Source organism: Barbus barbus, assembly GCF_936440315.1.
Source record: "Barbus barbus genome assembly, chromosome: 4".
NCBI classification, from domain to species: Eukaryota; Metazoa; Chordata; class Actinopteri; order Cypriniformes; family Cyprinidae; genus Barbus; species Barbus barbus.
Window position 1 is genome coordinate 27,337,518 of NC_136732.1, and position 20,548 is coordinate 27,358,065.

Genomic DNA, 20,548 nt, shown 5'->3' on the forward strand with positions numbered 1-20,548 from the left:
GTCTGACACAATTAAATGTAAAAGTGTAAAATACCTACAAATATTTTTGCACTACATGCAGAATCTGATGCTGAAATTCGCATTCTCATCGAATGTATTTTTTGACATCTGAACATTAAAAACTGAAGTTCAGTATTTCATTTTGTTTTAAAATGTTTTTATGCCACATTTTAAGACCTGATGGCTATCAATAATATATACAATATTTCTAGAACTCAAATTTGAGTTATAAGGCATAAAACAGTAGAAACAATAACATTTAAGGAAAAAATATAAGTAGCATTGTTTGAGGGGACAAATAGAGCTTGCAAACTGCACTGATTATCTTTCCCAGCATGATTTTCTTAAAAAAAAACTGCCTTGAATACTTGAGTATTGTTTTCCCCTACCACCAATCCCACCAACCCCACCCCACTTCCGTCTTTAGCTCCTGCATGAAATAAGTGTATTAGGAGATTCGTAAAGAGGCTCTTGGATTGAATGCCTGTCCCAAAAAAACACTGTACTCTTTGCTATCATGGCTAGATTCTCCAGTTTTCCTTTCTCTCACTCCCTCCCTCTCTCTGCACACAGCAATAGTGTGCTCAGAACGGCAGGCGCTCTGGGGTGACTGGCGCTCCCTGGCTGTGAGCGTGGGAACAGTTCCCATATCTCTGCTGTCTCTCACAGAGTCTGTTTTTAACCTTTAACTCAATTTCAGGGAGTGACTCATATCTGTGTGTATGTATCTGTGCATGTTTATTCAGTATTTTGTGTACAGAGTCCAAAATTAGCACTTGCAGAGTGTCAAATGCAAGTAAAAAGAGGCTTTAGCGAGTAAATGAACGTGTAAATGAGCCATTTTCTAGAAACTGGAAAATGTAATTTCGTGACCACTACAGAAAATAGTCAAATATTACTGGAGAGGTCTTTATTTTATTTTGTCATAGGGACAAATACACAATGTGTCTTGGTAAATAATGTGAAATAGAATATTTTGACTGGGAATAAAAGTCTATATTTATGATAAGTTCTTCCCAATTTGCCAGCCAAGGCAGGTATAGCAAGTTAATTTTGGAGTCTGTTTGTATATATGTATTTGTATTTAAATTGTTTTAAGTGTTCACACTAGATTAGGTGTCCACATATAAACCAAACTAGGAGCTCTGCCATTATTTTGTGGTTGTATTCTCTGTCTCATGTTGATATTATTCCTGCTTCAAAAACCCCATTCTTTCCCTGTGCCTTTTTCTGTCTCTGTGTGCGTTTTGTGTCTTTTTATGTGTCTCTGGCTCTGTCTGTCTCTGTCTTTCTGTCTCTGATCATCTCTCAACACCTACAGCGGAGGAGGCGGTGGGGAAGGAGAGGGGTAATGTCTCTTTCTTTCTCCCTTTCCCCTCTGTTTGCTCTTATTGCCTGTCCTTCTCATCACACGCCTGTCCTCTCCTTCTATAGACTGATCTGTCTGTCTGATTGTCCGTCCAAATGTCCCTCACACATAGGACACAAGCCAAGGGCGAGGTCATGCCATTCTTTAGCCAGCTGCAGTAACTCAATCTTACAGCTAATCAACTCTTGGTACATTCTACAGTATGTGGACACCTAAATGTGTTAACATACGTGTTTGTGTCTATGTGTTCGTGTTTGTCTCTTTGTTTCTGTGTCGGGCCTTCAAATACGATTTCTCTAAAATGTCCAACAAGTGTGGTATGACTGATTTACAGCACGTAAAATGGTCATGAATACTTGAGTCTCTAGTAAGTGTGTTTATTATTTTGGAAAGGCAGCTTTTAAATATATGTATTTTTAAAAATGTTTTAAAGTTCCAGTTAAATTTCATTAAACTTATTTAACAGTAAAATAAAAAAGATATATGTTGGCATGTTCTGAACTTGTAATAGGACATTTCAAGCTAAAATGGCTGCTGCTGTCCCTGTTATCAAGTTTATCACGTCTTCGTAATGTCTTTTAAAAACACAATGAATTATTTTGAGTATTTAATATGTGGTGTGAAGTGGAGGAAACCAATAAATTATCCTGTTTTAATTAAAATAAATATTTTTTATATAAAGTAGATGGGTAGTATGTATAGGTAAACAAGTGTACACTTTATTATGGGAAAGTTAGTTGTTATTGTAATTGTTTTTAATTTTTAAAATTACAATATTACATTTATTTTTATACAGATTATACATAGTTAGATATAGTAATTTATTATATATATATATATATATATATATATATATATATTTTTTTTTTTTTTTTATAGGAATAAATTATAATAATATATTATATAAATTAATTATATAATTAATTTAAATACAAGGTAAATTACAGGGGATGTTATATAATTTTACAATTATTGTAAATGTTTTAATTTATTTAATTACATGTTTAATATATTTAACGTTCTATGTTTATATTTATACTTTTTTCTATTTATTTATGTAAAGATTTTGATAGTTAGTGCACTTCATCAGATGACTGGACACAGGTGGTCCTTTCATAGAATAATCTGGACATGATAAAAATCAACAGATTAGACCGATACACTTGCAGAGTGATTTCAGCATAGTGAGACATGCAGAGGAAATGTCAGGCGATTCTTTATACAGATCACTTTTGCAGAGCTGCCCATGTAAAGCAGCGAAACAAGACAACGCAGAATGCATTAGGACCTATTAGGACTGGACAGGGTCTTTGCCCAGAAAGATAACACCATAATAGGATTACAGACAATCAAACTGCTCACCTCCTAGAAGGGCACTGTCCAATTGAGATGTGTATCTCCATTTTGATGAACGCAAGATCCAATTAGGCAGTCTATTTATTGCGGCAAAAAGTCTGCTGAGAGAAAAAGTAAGAGAGAGAGAGAAAATGCATAACTACAAAGTATTAAGAAACAGATGCCAGTATGCACTTCCCTATGCTGACACATAGAGTCAGAAAGCTGGATAACAAATACATAACATATGTGTTAAAACACTGTGAATCAGGTTTTCATGCAACTTGGCAACTTGATGCGATAACAAATATAATGTGTGATCACCGGTGTGCATTAAAACATCTTGGGTGGTGATGGCGCAGTGGATAAGACACATGCCTTTGGTGTGAGAGACCCGGGTTCGAATCCACTGTGAGACACCAATGTGTCCCTGAGCAAGACACTTAACCCCTAGTTGCTCCAGAGGCGTGCGACCTCTGACATATATAGCAATTGTAAGTCGCTTTGGAAAAAAGCGTCAGCTAAATGAATAAATGTAAATGTAAATCTTTGAATGCAGCTCATCCAATCAGAAACAGAACTCTCTTTATATCGGTTATGACGTTTTTCTTGGTGGGCCATTTAGTATACAAAGATCTCTGCATATACATCTCATCCCTGCTTACAACACACCTTTCAACAGATGTACTCTACTTTTACTTATAGGGATGATTGGCAAATAAGACACATTGGAATTGGACAGATGCACTGCATGGTCTAATATAGCATGTTTGAGTAAGTTGGTGGCACAGACAATGCTAAGTTAGTCTTTAGTGATGGAATTTATCCTGATCATCTCTAGAGAATAAAAAGAGATGACTGAGACAACGTCTCTCGTGCCTCAGAGAGATGTTTGTTGAGAAGGTCTGTGTGTGTTTAGGCCACACAGTTGTACACACTTTCTGATGTGAGCCTGTGAACTGCTTGAACTGACAGACTTGAGCCTGCTGGGAGTCTGTTTTTATTTGTATTTTTGTGCTGAGTGCTGGATTTGGTCTTAATAAATTGGAGTGAATCAAGGTTTTTGTAGACAAAATACCTAGTAGAATAAATCTGTATGAATCACAGACTCCAGCAGAGATTCGGGTCTCCATTGCCCTGCAGGTGAAGTGCTTATGGTCATATGACAGTGCCATGTGACTTACTATCGTATGCCTGTGACGGTATGAGCTCTAAAGCACTGTATCATGAGATCATGATGAACAAGGAGGCATGGCAACTAACTCCAGAAGCTGTCACCACAGCGATGAAGTCACATGCAATATGGCATTGCATGTTTAACTACTACTCTAATAGATTTAGATTTGTGTGAAAGTGTGCATATGTGTATGTTAGCTAGTCTCAGGCTCAGACGACATGCCTACAGATCACCCGCAGTCTGTTCACTGAATATCTGTGCTTATTGTAAAAAGGCAAGTTCGGACTGAAATTGATAGTCAAATCTTCTTGTTTGTGCCAGAAACACACATTCCACATTGTTTTCTGGGTTTTGTCAGTAAGTATAAAAGTAGACGCATTTTCCGCTAATTGTCTGCTTAATGCGACTGTTGTGCTGCTATTTGAATTAAGTTTCAGTGGCAGATTATTGTTATATAGAGTCCCCTTCAATTTTTTCAACATATTTGGTTCTGGTAGTATTTATCCCATTTTTTTTTTCCAATAGGAGGTTTTAAAAAGTCTTTATTAAAGAGTTATAAGTCATGACCCAAACTAATCACCTATGACGTGAATCACAACATTAAACATTTTATTTGAAGCAAAAAAATATTTGAAAAACAAAAAGAACAATACACAAGAACAATACAAGACTGTGCTTGTACGGCTTTCATGAGGGAAAAACAACAGACAAATATAAAACTATTGAAAAGCATTGAAAAGATGTTGATGGTAAATATTGCAAAATAAGCATACATATATTTAAGTAGTTTAAGAGTTTAGGAAGATGGATTTGATGTCATTTAGAGTAATTCATGGGAGTTGGCAAGTATTCTTTTGGTGCTATTTGCTTATATTTCCCAAGATTTCTTTGCAGAATCATGGATAATGTAGTTTTTCACAAGGAATTCTGATGTTAAACCTGATTATTTGACTAAATTAATTTAAATAATGTGGGTTTCAGTATAATATTCCAGCATAAAACAACCTCGTAGCCAACAGTAGGTCTGTTTTTAAAGGTTTTTAAGTTATTTTTAATGATCAATTCCACTATGGATAAAATGATTTTGTTGTGTTTTTTTTACTTCTGGAACCTGACTGTTGCGCTTCATTGTAGTCAAATTTATTTTAAAATCCCCGCCCTTAAACATAGCATAAAATCAAAATGGACTGTGGTTGATCATCTTACATGTCAGTCAGGTGGTCACTTCCTGCCACTTCCTGAATAAGCTGCGAGGAGGACCAGACGTTTTGCTGCAAGTCAAAAGTCTGGTTATATGAGACTAAATGTTCTGCTGGCGTAGCTTATATATTGTTTAGAGTTTTGTAAATGATATAAATGGGTAAGAGAACACAGATGTATGGGTGTGTGAATGTATAATAATTCACAAGCTTGCATCCTTATTTCTCTCTTTTTACAGTATGTGTCTCATATTAATGTATTTCTTCCTTCAAACTCCCTTTCTCCCCCGTGTCTTGTGTGTGTGTGTGTGTCTGATTCCTCTCTCATCTCTTCAACTGCTCACACCTACAGCGGAGGCAGCGGGTAATGTCTCTCTCGCTCTCTTTTTCTCTCTCTTTTCCTCCCTCTTTTGCTCTTAATGCTTGTCCTGGCAATTACACAGCTTTCCTCTCTTTCTTTTTTGGATTTGTCTCTATGTCTGTCTGCAAGTCACCCATCTCCTTCTATCACTCTGTCACCGTTTCTGTGTTAAACACCCGTGGATGGTCATTCAGTCCACGTAGTCCTGATAGGGGGGTTTGAGAGGTCCCTCACCTCTGCACCCGTCACTCTAACAGCTCTTCTCTGATGGACGCTTGTTTATGCTTGACAGTGTGTAACCACATCTGCTGAGAGGGCAGGATTCGGCACGGCACTGGAAGTTTAGAGCGCTGCCCTCTGTCCTTGACACTGAGACAGAAGAGGAGAAGAGAGGACAGGGAAGGCAATAAAGATGCAAAATATATGGAGAGAGAGATAATTGTATACAGAGAGGTCCAAAAATGTGAAAACTTTTTTTATATTTAAATGTGGAAATTAACAAAGTTGTGAGGATTTTTAGACAAATTTTAGACAAAGAAAAGTCTAAAATAAAGAAATGTTTGCTTTGTATGTGAAACAGAACCAAATTTAAGTTGTTATTCCTTTATGAAAGAAGCAGCAGTGTCCAATTCATGAGCACATCAGTATTACTTTACAATAAAGTTACATTTTTTTATATTAGTTATTGAATATTAATCAATAACTAATATAAAAACAAAATATAAAAAATATACAAAAAATATAACAAAATACTTGAAGAAATGTATAAGTTTATACAGCAAGAATGCATTAAATTGATTAAAAGTGACAGTGAAAATATGCATATACAATTATTTTAAATTGTAGTATTTCACAGTATTACTGTGTTTACTGTATGTTGTAAAATAAATGCTAGGAGAGCATAAGAGACTTCTTCCAAAAACATTTCCATTAAAAAAAATTTACTCAAAACTTAAAAGCTGACAAAAATCTTTTTTTTAATTACAGAAATGTTGTATTAATAAAAAAAAAAAAAAAAAAAAAAAACACTTTTCGACCCCACTGTATGTGATTGAGGATAATTACATAAATTTGTTTTACAGTGATATAAATCAGTGTACAAACACACATTTAGTGGACGACTTTTGCATTTAGTTTGCTGGTCACTAGCCGCACATCTGCTGTGCAACAGCTGTACACACATCTGGTGGATGGCTGTGCTTGGGTACCACAAGAGCGACATGCAAATTGTGATAATGTAGGCCAGAAAGTCTTCAGATTGACTAGCTTCAGGGTGACATGGTTCTTCACACTGCAGAACCAGGGCTAATTGGTAGAAGCTCCTCCCCTCTGGAGTGACTGGATGTGTGTTTCCAGGTCCTTTTATATGTTGTGTTTGCCAATGGACAACCCCAAAAACAAGAAAGAAAGAGGTTTGGCTGGGCATTCTGCAGCAGGGATGCCTGAATCTGCTCCCTATGTTTCATGCTGTCATCATGGCAATGTAATGAAACCAGCCAGTGTTCCTTGGGAAAAGAGGTACAGTGGTGGTTCCAGCATGGGCTAAGACGGTACAGTGGATATTACATCCGCTGAGCTAGTTTCCAGTACAGCATGAGCCACACCAGCGAGCGTATCTGAGAGTGTGTGTGTTGTGAGATTGACTGTGTGCATGTGTTTTAGTATGTGTCTATCCTAAGTGCTGTGAAATGGGCTTGATTGTCTGGCTATAACAGGCTACATTCTCAGTGAGGAGACACAAACGAGATTCCTGATTGGCTGGGAGTAAATGTGTGGATGTAGCAGGCATGTTTCATTGTTTTAACAGCCTGAGCTACTAACTCACCCCTAAATTGTGTGTGTGTGTGTGTGTGCAAGACCAATTACCCATGTAGCCTAACACCTCCTGCCATTTCACTTTCTAACTCTGTTGTTTGTGTGTGTGTGTTCATCTGCAGAGGAAGCAGCAAGGGGAAGGACATCAGTACTATCAAGTCGCTGCGTGTGCTCCGAGTATTGCGGCCTCTGAAAACCATCAAGCGTCTACCCAAGCTGAAGGTACCTCTGTGTTTGGTTGTATTTTTTCTCCTTGTTTTGACTTTGATTTGCCTGTTACAGAGTATGTTTGTGCTTTTTTCACTACATGGGCTTTATTTTTATGTGCAATCTGTTTCTGGCTGTGTTTGACCAGCCTGTTTTTAATTTGTTTTGTCTGGTTTTCAGACCTTGTTTGTATTTGTTCATTTATTTGTATCACTTGACTGCTTTATCTGTTTTTGGCTTTGTTTCTATCATTAAAGTGTTTTCACATTTGTTTAATTTTGTTTCCGCTTTTATCTGTTTTTTTGTATGTAAATACAATTAATCTGTTTTTGCATATTTTGATGCTGTTTTGTTTTATCTAAGAGTTGCGTTCTATAAATGCCTTTCGTATGTTTTGTTTCAGGCTGTGCTTGATTTTCTTTTTTTTTTTTTTTGCTGGTTTGCTATAATTCTTTTTCTGTTTTTATGATCATTTATAGTTTTATTTAATTGTGTTTGTACAATTTTTATGCTGTTTTGTCATATCGTAAAAGGTTTGTTTGACTGTCGGGCTATATTTTAATTTCTGTTCATTCTTTTTTCAGGCTGTTTTTGATTGTTTTATTGCTGGTTTTTAGGGTATTGATTTTATTTTATTTTTATTTGTTTGGTTTGTTTCAGTTGAATGTAATTCAATTGATATATATATATTTATTTTTATTTTTTTAGCTTTATTCAATTGTATTTTTATATTTTGAAGTATTGGTTTGTGTTTTGAGGCAGAGTTTTGGGTTTGCTTTCAGGCTGCATTTGAATTTGTCTCTTCTCTATTTTCAGGCTGTCTTTGACTGTGTGGTGAACTCTCTGAAGAATGTGTTGAACATCCTCATTGTCTACATGCTGTTCATGTTCATCTTTGCTGTGGTGGCTGTGCAGCTCTTCAAAGGCCGTTTCTTTTACTGTACCGATGAATCAAAGGAGTTTGAGCGTGACTGCAGGTGAGACAAAAACACACACAAACACACGGACAGACATACTGGCGTGTTATTCTAAAAACATTTTGTTGTTAGGGGCGAATATCTTGTCTATGAAAAAGATAACGAAGTGCGGGCGCAGAAGCGGGAATGGAAGAAATACGATTTCCACTACGACAATGTGCTCTGGGCCCTTCTCACCCTCTTCACCGTTTCTACGGGAGAGGGGTGGCCACAGTATGTATAGATCTCAATTCCTAACCTAATTTTCAGTGTACGTTCCCAATATCTCAAGCATCTAGTGAAAATTCATCAAAAATTTTCATCAAAAATTACAATTTGAGTGAAGTTGAAGTTGTTTTAAATGGCATATCTAAGGACTTGTCACAATTACCTAAAAGATTTGACAGTATCACATTACAGCATATCACTCAATGCCTCATATTTTTGCCACTCTCCAGGGTGCTGAAACATTCAGTGGATGCGACCTACGAGAATCAGGGCCCGAGTCCAGGTTACCGGATGGAAATGTCCATCTTTTACGTGGTGTACTTCGTGGTCTTCCCCTTCTTCTTCGTCAACATCTTCGTGGCTCTTATCATCATCACTTTCCAGGAGCAAGGAGACAAAATGATGGAGGACTATAGCCTGGAAAAGAATGAGGTGAGGACATATCAAATGTCCTGGTTTTTAAGCTAAATGATCAGTCTAGCTCATTCTTTATGCATAGCGCTGGCATTGATCTCATTTATATGGCAGATTTTCAGCCTGATTAACCTCATCGTATCTGTTCTGATTTCAGAGAGCCTGCATAGACTTCGCCATCAATGCTAAACCGCTCACACGACACATGCCTCAGAACAAGCAAACATTCCAGTACCGCATGTGGGAGTTTGTGGTGTCTCCTCCATTTGAATACACCATCATGGCCTTGATTGCCCTCAACACCATTGTCCTTATGATGAAGGTGTGACAGTATTTCACTTTAGTACATCTCGTTTTATATATTTTGGAAATTAGGCTTCCAGTTTATGGTAAATTTGCTTTTAAAAGTTTGTGAAAAAAACAATTAAAAACAACTAACAATTACAGAGTTTATAATCTTTAGACTCTAGCATTGTTAGTTTGTCGGTGCTTTCCACAAATAGCGTAAAACTAAAAATGTATTTTCAATATCGAAGTTCTACAAGGTTTGCATTTTTTATAGTCCAGTTACCAAAACTTGAGACATTCCTAAATACAGTTTAATACAGTTTAAATATGTTGTGTTTGTTTAGTATGATGGAGCATCAGATGCCTATGAAGCTGTGTTAGCCAACCTGAACATAGTGTTCACCTCACTTTTCTCCATGGAGTGCATATTGAAGATCATTGCCTTTGGAGTGCTGGTGAGTCTACTGTATATTTTTCTCATGTTTAACTGTATTTGTGTGCATGTCGGGTCCAGAATTGTTACTCACTAAGCAGCAAATGCAAGTGAAAGTGTACAGTAACTTTACTAGAATCTGCAACATCTTATAAAGACTTTTAAAACCTTTTTTCCATCAGAGGTTTATATAGGATGCCTAATATTCCCCCCGCCACAAAAGTCTATGCACTGGCACACATTGAATCTTCGTTGCATTAGGCCAACAAAACAAAAATCAAACGTGAATGAATGAAATGTGCCATATTTTTTGTGAGAAGTGCAGTTTGACTAAGAGACAGAAAATGGCTCATCTTGAGAGACAATTACACAAATTTACATACAAAAATCACATGGTCAAATACAAACAATCACATTGTCTTAAAGGGATAGCTCACCCAAAAATGAAAATTCTGTCATTAATTATTCACCCTCATGTCGTTCCAAACCCGTAAGACCTTCGTTCATCTTCGGAACACAAAGATATTTTTGATGAAATCCGAGAGCTCTCTGACCCTCCATAGACAGCAACATAACTGGCACGTTCAATTAAAATAGTCCATGTGGTTCAACCGTAACGTTATGAAGCTATGAGAATACTTTTTGTGCACAAAGAAAACAAAAATGACTTTTTTCAACAATTTCTTCTCTTCCATGTTCCTGTGCATTCATGCGAGGACCACGACACATGCGTGTGAGGCTGCTGACGCAGGAGCCGGCGTTCTGACGTAGAACCGCTGTGGCTTGTTTACAAGCAGAAGAAAACACACGCATGCGTTGTGGTACTGTTGTGAACGCGTGTCAAATTCTGACACAGAAGAGAAGAAATCGTTGAATAAAGTTGTTTTTGTTTTCTTTGCGCACAAAGTATTTTTGTAGCTTCATAAAATTATGGTTGGACTATTTTAACGATGTCCTTACTACATTTCTGTGCCTTAAATGTTTCAATTGCGTTGCTGTCTATGGAGGGTTAGAAAGCTTTCGGATTTCATCAAAAATTTGTGTTCTGAAGATGAACGAAGTTCTTACGGGTTTGGAAAGACATGAGGGTGAGTAATTAATGACAGAATTTTATTTTTTTTGGTGAACTATCCCTTTAAGGACAAAAATATAGTTCATTTGTTTTCAAAAAAAAAAAAAACAGTTTATTGTCATTAAGACATAAATATGGCTGTTTAATTTTCTCACCTCGCTCACCGTTGGCAGATGTGGCAAAATGTTAATTTTGGACCCTACTTGTGTTCATATACCTGTTTTGCGTGAAACAGGACTAAAGTAATTGGGACAAAAGTCTTGAAAAATCACAGAGGTCAGAATCAACATTGCACAAGCAGATTTATGAACAGATTGAGCATAAGAAAGAGAGATAAAAGAAGTTGCGTTCTGAAGTAGATGAGAAAAGGGTTGGGACATGGAAGCGCAGGACACAAAGGAAATGGTTGTAGTCAGCTAAAAGAGACGCACATGAAGATAGTGAGCTGGAGGGCACATTGAAGTGATTAGGAGTGGAAAATGGAAAAAGGAGGACAGATTTTGAGTGAAATGAAGACAAGGGTATGACGGGTGGTTGATGGAAAGAGTTACACACACTCATTCTTTGCATCGGTGCCCCTGATCCCATACAGCTGGTGTACTGAATGGCCCTAATGCACTGTTTTCCTGCAGGCACTCACTTGGCAGCTCACAAAAAAGCTGTCATGTTCAGCATCTGGGCCACTAGGCATCTACCCTTTTTTATGCATAGGCTGGAAAACTCAATGAAGGAATAAGGAAAGGAGACGTTTCATTAGCACCAGAGAGTGAAAATAATCGTTTGCTCCTTTTTCTTTTGGCAGGTCACTGAATGTATGTGTGTGTGCCAAGTGTAATCCTCCTTTAGCCCAGCTGACAAACGAATCTATGTCTTTTTTTTACCACAGAACTACTTCAAAGACGCCTGGAACATCTTTGACTGTGTGACTGTACTTGGCAGCATCACTGATATTTTAGTCACAGAGCTAGGGGTAAGTGTGTAGCAGAAGGGCTGCCATCTGTGAGTGCGTATGTGCGTGTTTGTTTGTGTATCCTGTCTGTACGCTTGTGTGTGTATTTCCGTATGTGATTGAGAGACTCAACAGGATCTTCTCCTGCTCACTGAGGTGTAAGGAACTCCTAAAAGTCTTATATAATCGTCCCAGTTGGTGTGTGAGGCAGATCAGTGAGCCAGTGGTGCTCAGTGGTGACGGGGGTCTGTTACTCTTCCAGCGTCGTCATTTATCCCCCAGCCAGATCAAACTGACCTACCAGTAAAAATGTTGTTCTCAAATGTTAACATGTATTCATAATCCAGAAAATGATGGCCGTGTATATATTAGCAAAACATGCGTTTGTGTATGTGTTTTTTCTTCTTGGTTTTACAGCAGATCATCAACACCTGTTGTACAGGCATTTTAAAGACTCCATGGAATCAAAATGTAACCAAAAATGAGACAAATTAAACTATAAAATCTACACATTCAAAAAGTACTGTTCTTTTCTAGGACAAAAGACCAAAAGTATTGATGACTCATGAGAATGTCCTGCCCCAAATGTGACTAGCAAATCATGGTTCATGACTGTAATGTAAATTAAGTCTGTTTTGTTTGGTTTTTGTGATGTACTCCATTATCCTAGGCGATATATATATCGCACACCTCTAGTTGCCTGTATAATAATAACGAAGTGTGTATTTACACTAAGTGCAAGTAGCCCGCCTTGTTGGCAGACGCTATTTACACTAACTCCGCCCACCAATGTGTGATTGCGAGTTAACACTATAAAAGACGATAATCAAATATCGGTTCCAGTGGCGTTGGTGGTATAGCGCATGCCGTGGCTTTTTTGATGCGATTGACCTGAGTTCAAATCCACCTTTTGCTGAACTTTTTTTTTCTCCCCTTTCAAATCTCATATCACTTCGAAAAGGCATTTAATTTGAATAAAAATGAAGGAAATAATCAAAGCTGAAAAGGGTTAGGGGAGGGATTTGTCCCAATAAGGTGCTAGCCATTTAATCATTTGAATTAAAATTACAATGTACACTCAATACTTTATTATTGCATAACGTTTTATAATGTAATACAATACTGAGGTGCAGATTAATTGCCACTATTTGCATTAAGTACTATAAATAGCAGAAAATCCTGTTATTTTAACATGGTGTAAATAGAAATCATTGCTGTTTGCACTTAGTGTGAATTGCATCTATCGCTATTTACACTTTATGCTGCCTAATAATAATAATAATAATAAAAAGAGACAAGCCCTTCAAAATGTCTGGCTTAAACTACCTGTTTCTGTCAACATAGGAAAGAAAACCACATTAACCCAGGCAAGGTCTTTAAGAATCGGAATTATTATTAATTTGGAAATGTTATATTTTTACTTATGTAGTTATTTTGTCTTTTTTTTTTTTGCCTGGAGAGTTCATTAATAATCTTTGTGAATGAGAAATATATAATTATTTATGCATTGATTTTGGTATTATTTATTTATTTATTTATTTGGAAATGTAATATTTTTAAGTGGTTATTTTGAAATGTTTGTTTGTTTATTTAAATAACTAATTTATTGATTTATTTCCTAATTGTTTCTTTTTTCTTTCTTTTTTTTAATAGCAGTAGACTTTAGTTTACATCACCGTCTGGCAAAACCATGATTAACTACTTGCTGTTGCACCTCGATGACAAGTAGCATTAGGGGAAAGGGACTTTCACATTCTATAGGGCATTTCATTGGGCCTACATTTCAGTCATCGATACTTCTGTTCCATTTCCCCAGAAAAGAAAAACATTAAACATTAAACGTGAACATTTAAAGTTTTATTAAATTTACTAGATCAGCTTTTTGGATTACACAAGCATACTGATGACCTCAAATCAAACACAAATGGGCTTTTATTTAAATTTCATGGTGTCTTTTAACAGAAATGTGATGGGAAATACTGTATTACATGATATTAATAAGTGTTTTTATTTATTTATTTATCTATTTTTATTTTAAGCCCCAGTCCTGTACCTGGAGATCCACCTGAGGAGTTTAGTGTGGATGTTTTGTTAAATTTGTAAATAGAAACTGAAGTCAGATCTCTAGTTACAAGACTGTCAAATAAATGTATTGATAAAATCTTTTCAAACTGTATATGAAAAGTGCATCATTTTAAAAATGTTTTTTGTTATAGTCAACCTTTATTTGAATCGAAAGGTTTGTTGATATGCATAATGATAATTCATGTCTTGTTTTATCTTTGTTTTACATGCTTTCTTTAAACTCTTCTTTATGGCGGCTTTGCCCTCTGATGACTCCATCCAATCAAAATGCACTATGAAACTCATGTGTATATCCATGACCCGAATAAACCAATCACAATGGTTGTTTAATCAACCTCCAAAAATACTGCTATAAACCATGCTTCTGCAACATCTACATGTAGATGGTTTGTAATTTTTCTTTTGGAGTAATGCATCTAATGCATCTGTTTCCCTGTGGCTGATGATGAAATAATGATGCATGTGCTCGAGTCATGATGACCTTTCACCCCTGCTTGTCTAACAGTATGACAAACCCCCTCTCAGCTGAGGTGTAATCGATCCTTAGCACAGTTTAAATGTTTAGTGTTTCTCTGCTGGTTTCCTGAATGCATGTTGCGCTTTTTTGCTGACAGGGACCGCTAGTAATTGTTGTTTTTGACACTGCATCTTCATACAGTCATGCAGACATTCAAAGACATCAACACACACATATATGTGAGCGTACTAAAGATATCTAAATATGTCAGTTATGAAGCTAGAGATGGAGTTAAATCCACCTTGAATTTGTGTTCTATTTTTGTTTCCAGTATCTCTGTGCTGCTTAAAGGACAATAAGCGGTCATTTCTTCCCCTCGGTTCCTGACGCTTTCAAAAACAGTGGAAAAAGACAAAACAAATGACAAATTAAACTTTCCCACAACTGTCCTTTAACCAGCACATGTCCCTTGTCTTTGCTAGTGTCCTCTATTGGTCATTGTATGCTATTAGTGTGGTTGGCATGATTCCACGTGAATCTACAGATCAGTGCATTTGGTTGACTGAAGCAAGAAGTTAGGGTCTGTGCACTCCCTTCCCTAATGAGAACTCCTTTACAGTATTTTATTATATAATTATATTATTTATTAATTTTTGTATGAGTTGCTGCCTCCTCCCTTTATCTTTGTATTTTCCCCTTTTCACCACTGGATATGCTGAGCCTGTTCAGTCTTGTCAGTTTGACTTATTTATTTATTTTTTTGGATTCTCCTTGTTTGATTTTATTCCTACTTATTTTCTTTCTTCCTTAGTTCCTTTTTTAATTTCTTGACAGTTTGTAATCAAATGTTTTGGACTGACATCATTTTCTTTCTCTGTCTGTCTGCCCCTTCTCTATTTCTGTCTACTGCTTCCTTTCTGTCTCTGTAGAACAACTTCATAAATCTGAGTTTTCTAAGGCTCTTCAGAGCTGCTCGTCTCATTAAGTTGCTCAGGCAGGGTGAGACCATACGCATCCTGCTCTGGACCTTCGTCCAGTCTTTCAAGGTAAAATTACACACACATACAAAACAGCATGCAAGCATTGTTTTGTTTTTTTGAGTCAGACAGCACACAGAATTAAAATTCTGGTGAAATGTTGATTAATGAAGGTTGTTTTTGTTTATTTCAAAAACAATAATGAATTTGTGAATAAAAATTATGTTGATAAATAATTTTTTACCTCTTTCTTTTGAAGAATTCTCCAATTCGTCCATCTAAAAAATCAGATTATAATAAGTAATGTTGCAGATTGAGTTGCTTGACCTGTGTATTTTAGTATTATTTATATCATATTATATAGCTTTTATTAATATTTTGAATTAGCTTTTATTTTTATATTCTCAGTTTTTATTTATTTAGCTTAACTGTTTGTCGTTTTATTATGCGCTTTTGTAAGTTTTATTACTTTTTATTGTATTATTTAGCTTTTATTTTTATTTCATTTTTAGTTTTAGTTTTATTTTGAATTTTTCTCCAGTTAGTAATTTTACCTCTTCAAATTAAAAATATTTCAGTTAGTTATCATTACAACATTACTAATATTCATTTAGTTGAATATTAGTAATATTTTTCCATGTAATATTTTATTTTATTTTATTTATATTTCTGCTATATATCAAATTTGAAAGGTGTTTTTACTAGTTTTAGACTTAGTTTAAGTAAACAGTAATAACCTTGTGGCTGTGTAAGCTGAAACTGAGGCGCTTAGCTATAGCGTGTAAAAAATCATTATACATGATATCAATCCGATATGCCACAAACACACTTGCGATGTTATGTGCTAGTCAGAACTTTGTTATGGAAAGAGAATATTTACAGTGTGTGCACAAAATAGTGGCCAATGAATAACTAAAGCATAAAGAATTTAAGTATAAAGAACTTTTTTTTTTTTTAATGTAGCCAGCGTTTTTGGTAGGGGTTAATTCAGGTTAATTGGGCATTTTTTTTCCTAGTCATCTCAAAATGTGTCTTAATTTACCTAAATTTAAACTAGCATGGTGACATTGTGCTGCACATTTCTCAGCTTCACAGTTAATTGATGGTTTATTTTGACTTAAATGCTGTGCTTAGGCTCTGCCGTATGTGTGCCTACTCATCGCCATGCTGTTCTTCATCTACGCCATCATTGGCATGCAGGTGAGTTTGTGAGAGAGTGTGTGGGAGGCTGCACAGGACATACCGAGAATAGATAAATGGCTATATTTGAAGGTAGTGGGCAATGAGATTGTGGGTTTATGCTGGGGTGGGTTTTGTGTTTCACAGCTGTTCGGGAACATTGCGATTGAGGAGGAGGGTGAGAGTGCCATTAACCAGCACAACAACTTCAGGACTTTTTTCCAGGCCCTAATGCTGCTCTTCAGGTTTGTGTTTGAATCACAGACTGGCTCTGTTGAATGTTGTGTGAGGGTTACAAACACTTTATAACCGTATTTCAACACTGTGTTTGTGTTTGTAGGAGTGCTACAGGTGAGGCATGGCACGACATCATGCTGTCATGTCTGGGAAAGAAGGTCTGTGATCCTCTTTCTGGTAACATGGAGGCAGAATGTGGGAGCGAGTTTGCCTACCTCTACTTTGTCTCCTTCATCTTCCTCTGTTCCTTTCTGGTGAGGATGTCAGCACTCTTGTTATTACTGCCATTGTACTCAGGCACCATTTATAGTGGGGACATTTCACTACAGCTTTTTGCAATGGCTGATTTTGGCCCTACTATTTTATGAAATAGCTTTTGGAAAGCTTGTATCAAATACAGATGAAAAGATTTCCAATTGTTGAGCAGCAGTTTCCATTCCTTTAGTGGGTGTTATATTATAGTAAGAGGGAATCTGGCACTAGAATTTATCATTTTGATGTTTTGCTGAGTGGTCGCCACATTTGTCATCAGTGGTGAAAAGTGACTCAGACATGCGACATACTTCTCTATTACTTTTCCATCTGTTCCAGTGATACAGCAAAACAAAATGCAAACAAATGTGTTCCCACTACTGATTATATCCACTAATGTAAAGCTGCAGTTTAGTTTTCATTGCATTATATGTATTGTGTTATGTAGTTATATTGTATTTTATATATATATATATATATATATATATATATATATATGCAGTCATGGCCAAAAATATATTTTTACTTTTGGTAAATATGATCAAAGAAGGCTGTGAAAATTAATCTGCATTGTTAATCCTTTTTATCTTTTATTTAAAAAATTCACAAAAATCTAACTTTTCATTGGATAATAAGAATTAAAAATGGGGGGAAATATCATTATGAAATAAATGTTTTTCTCTAATACACATTGGCCACAATTAATGGCACCCTTTTATTCAATACTTTTTGAAACCTCCATTTGCCAGTTTAACAGCTCTAAATGTTCTCCTATAATGCCTGATGAGGTTAGAGAACACCTGACAAGAGATCAGAGACCATTCCTTCATCCAGAATCTCTCCAGATCCTTCAGATTCACAGCTCCATGACGGTGCTTCTTCTCTTCAGTTCACCTCACTCATTTTCTACAGGGTTCAGGTCAGAGGACTGGAATGGCCATAGCAGAAGCTTGGTTTTGTGCCCAGTGACCCATTTTTGTGTAATTTTTGAGGTTTGTGTTTGGATTATTGTACGGTAGGAAGATCCAAACATGTGCCATTATAAGATTTCTAACAGAGTCAGTCCCTTATTGATTTTTTATCTGTTGGTATTTGATAGAATCCATGATGCCATGTGTCTAAACAAGATGTTCAGGACGTCCAGCAGAAATATAGACCCACAACAACAAAAATACAGCAGTATAGTTCATTGTACACATGGGGTATTTTTTATCCCTGTGTTCACCAAACCCATCTTGAGTGTTTGCTGCTAAAAAGCTAATTTTTTAGTTTCATCTGACCATAGAAGCCAGTCCCATTTGAAGTTCCAGTCGTGTCTGATAACTGAATATGCTGGAGATTGTGTTTGGATGAGCTAGGAGAATTTTTCTTGAAACCCTCCCGAACAACAATTATTATTTTTTTAAGGTTTTCTGACCCCGAGACTCAACTGTTTTCTGCAATTCTCCAGCTGTGGTCCTTGGAGAGTCTCTAGCCACTCAAATTCTCCTCCTCACCGTGCATTAGGATGATATCCACTTGATTGGCTCTATCTCTCTCTCCTCTCCACCTGTAGCTGGTGTGTGGTGAGCGCACTGGCGCCGTTGTACTGTGGCTGCCATCGCATCATCCAAGTGGATGCTGCACACTGGTGGTGGTTGAGGAGAGACCCCCACATGATTGTTAAGTGCTTTGGGTGTACGGCAATACACAATAAATGCGCTATATAAATGCATCATTCATTCATTCATTCATTCATATAGACACACGTCCTCTTCCAGGCAGTTTTGTAACATTTTATGTTGACTGGAAATTCTTAATTATTGCCCTGATGGTGGAAATGGGAATTTTCACTGCTCTAGCTCTTTTATTAAAGCCACTTCACTCATTTGTGAAGCTCAGTTATCTTTTGCTGCACATCAGAAATATATTCTTTGGTTTTTCTCATTGTGATGGATGATTAAGGGAATTTAGGCTTTGTTTTCCCTCCTATTTATATTTCTGTGAAACAGGAAGCCATGGCTGGATAATTTCATGTTCATAATCACCCTGGAGTGCTCACAATTGTGAATATGAATGGAAATATACTTCAGAGATATTTTACTCATAAGAATTTTTAGGGGTGCCAATACTTGTGTCCAACGTGTATTTGAGAAAAACATTTATTTCATAATGATATTTCCCCCCATTTTAAATTCTTATTGTCCAATGAAAGATTAGATTTTTGTGAATTTTTTAAATAAAAGATAAAAAGGATTAACAATGCAGATAAATTTTCACAGCCTTCTTTGATCATATTTACCAAGGGTGCCGATTTTACGAACCTCATAGGAAACCTTGGCGTAATGTAATGTAATGTATTTTATTACTCTTTTTTTTTATATCAATATGATACAACATTATCCTATTTAAATCAATATGATGAACGAGTAAGATCAAATGTAATCTAAAAGTAATCATAAAGTACTCTGATTATTATATTACCTGAAATGTGCAATGTAATGGATTACGTTACAAACTAAAACTACACTGACCACATTTTTAATACAGTATGATATCCATGATTGTACTGTATTAATATTGCTTAAAAGTGGAGAAATAACAGTCTCATATACATGTGGTGTGTAATTTACAGCTCAACTTGTCAGATTTGTCTGCTTAGGCCTGTGATTTACTTGTGTGTAGATGCTGAATCTGTTCGTGGCTGTGATCATGGATAACTTTGAGTACCTGACGCGTGACTCCTCTATCCTGGGACCCCATCACCTGGACGAGTATGTGAGAATCTGGGCGGAGTATGATCCAGCTGCTTGGTGAGCCTATGTGCACTTGCACACATAAACATGATCTTTCAATATTTTATTATATACTGATCTTGTATGTTACATACTAATTGTGAAAAGTACTTATTACTTAGTGAAATGAAGCAAATTTATAAAACGAAATGAGCTTATAATTGTGTTTAATTCTCACTAAACTTATTAATACACTCTTGGTAGTACTAAATAGATACCATTTGACTGTCTATAACATGCTTCTTGGTAAATAATTGATAATGTCCTAAGATGTGAGACCATGGATTCTTTTAAAATGCAGAATAAGATGTAACAGACCCTAACTTTTCAAATTTCTTTGGCCCCTAAATTTGCTGGACACACCATTTTTAAGAGGCTATTTAAAAAAATGTTGGTCCTGTGTGCAAGGACAGTGTGCTTTAAATGTGTTTTACATTTTCACAACTGTAAATATAGCCTCTGTCCTATATAACAGACCACATTGGCCCTCTTGTTATGTGTTCGACTGGAACGCTTCGTTTTTGACATCGTTATAGAGCCGTGGCCTCTAGCAAAGTCTTTAACGTACAGAGCCTGGCTTCATTGTATCCTACATTGGACCAAACAGGGAGGAGAATACCACAGCACCAGCTGAGAGAAAGGGATCATGGATTTGAGCTTCTCAGCTCTGCTAAAATCCATCAATCCCCCCCAAACCCTCCTACGTGCCCTTCTGTGAGTCCCAGTCCTCCCACTCTGGAATACTGCATACTGCAAGCCAAACTTACTGTGCCAACCCCCTCCC

At 36.4% G+C, this 20,548-nt stretch overlaps 1 protein-coding gene across 1 annotated transcript in view; it reads left to right on the forward strand.

Moving 5' to 3' along the window:
• Nucleotides 1–20,548, forward strand: part of LOC306868806 (voltage-dependent P/Q-type calcium channel subunit alpha-1A-like) — a gene marked incomplete at its 5' end in the record, with an annotated part of 121,158 nt that overhangs the window by 70,520 nt on the left and 30,090 nt on the right. Inside the window, 13 exons of the mRNA XM_079415185.1 lie at nt 5,433–5,444; nt 7,379–7,478; nt 8,280–8,440; nt 8,513–8,653; nt 8,878–9,079; nt 9,219–9,383; nt 9,694–9,804; nt 11,741–11,827; nt 15,275–15,391; nt 16,457–16,522; nt 16,649–16,746; nt 16,842–16,992; nt 19,655–19,782. Coding sequence (XP_079271311.1) covers nt 5,433–5,444; nt 7,379–7,478; nt 8,280–8,440; nt 8,513–8,653; nt 8,878–9,079; nt 9,219–9,383; nt 9,694–9,804; nt 11,741–11,827; nt 15,275–15,391; nt 16,457–16,522; nt 16,649–16,746; nt 16,842–16,992; nt 19,655–19,782 — 1,539 coding nt within the window. The remainder of the gene's footprint in view (nt 1–5,432; nt 5,445–7,378; nt 7,479–8,279; nt 8,441–8,512; nt 8,654–8,877; nt 9,080–9,218; nt 9,384–9,693; nt 9,805–11,740; nt 11,828–15,274; nt 15,392–16,456; nt 16,523–16,648; nt 16,747–16,841; nt 16,993–19,654; nt 19,783–20,548) is intronic.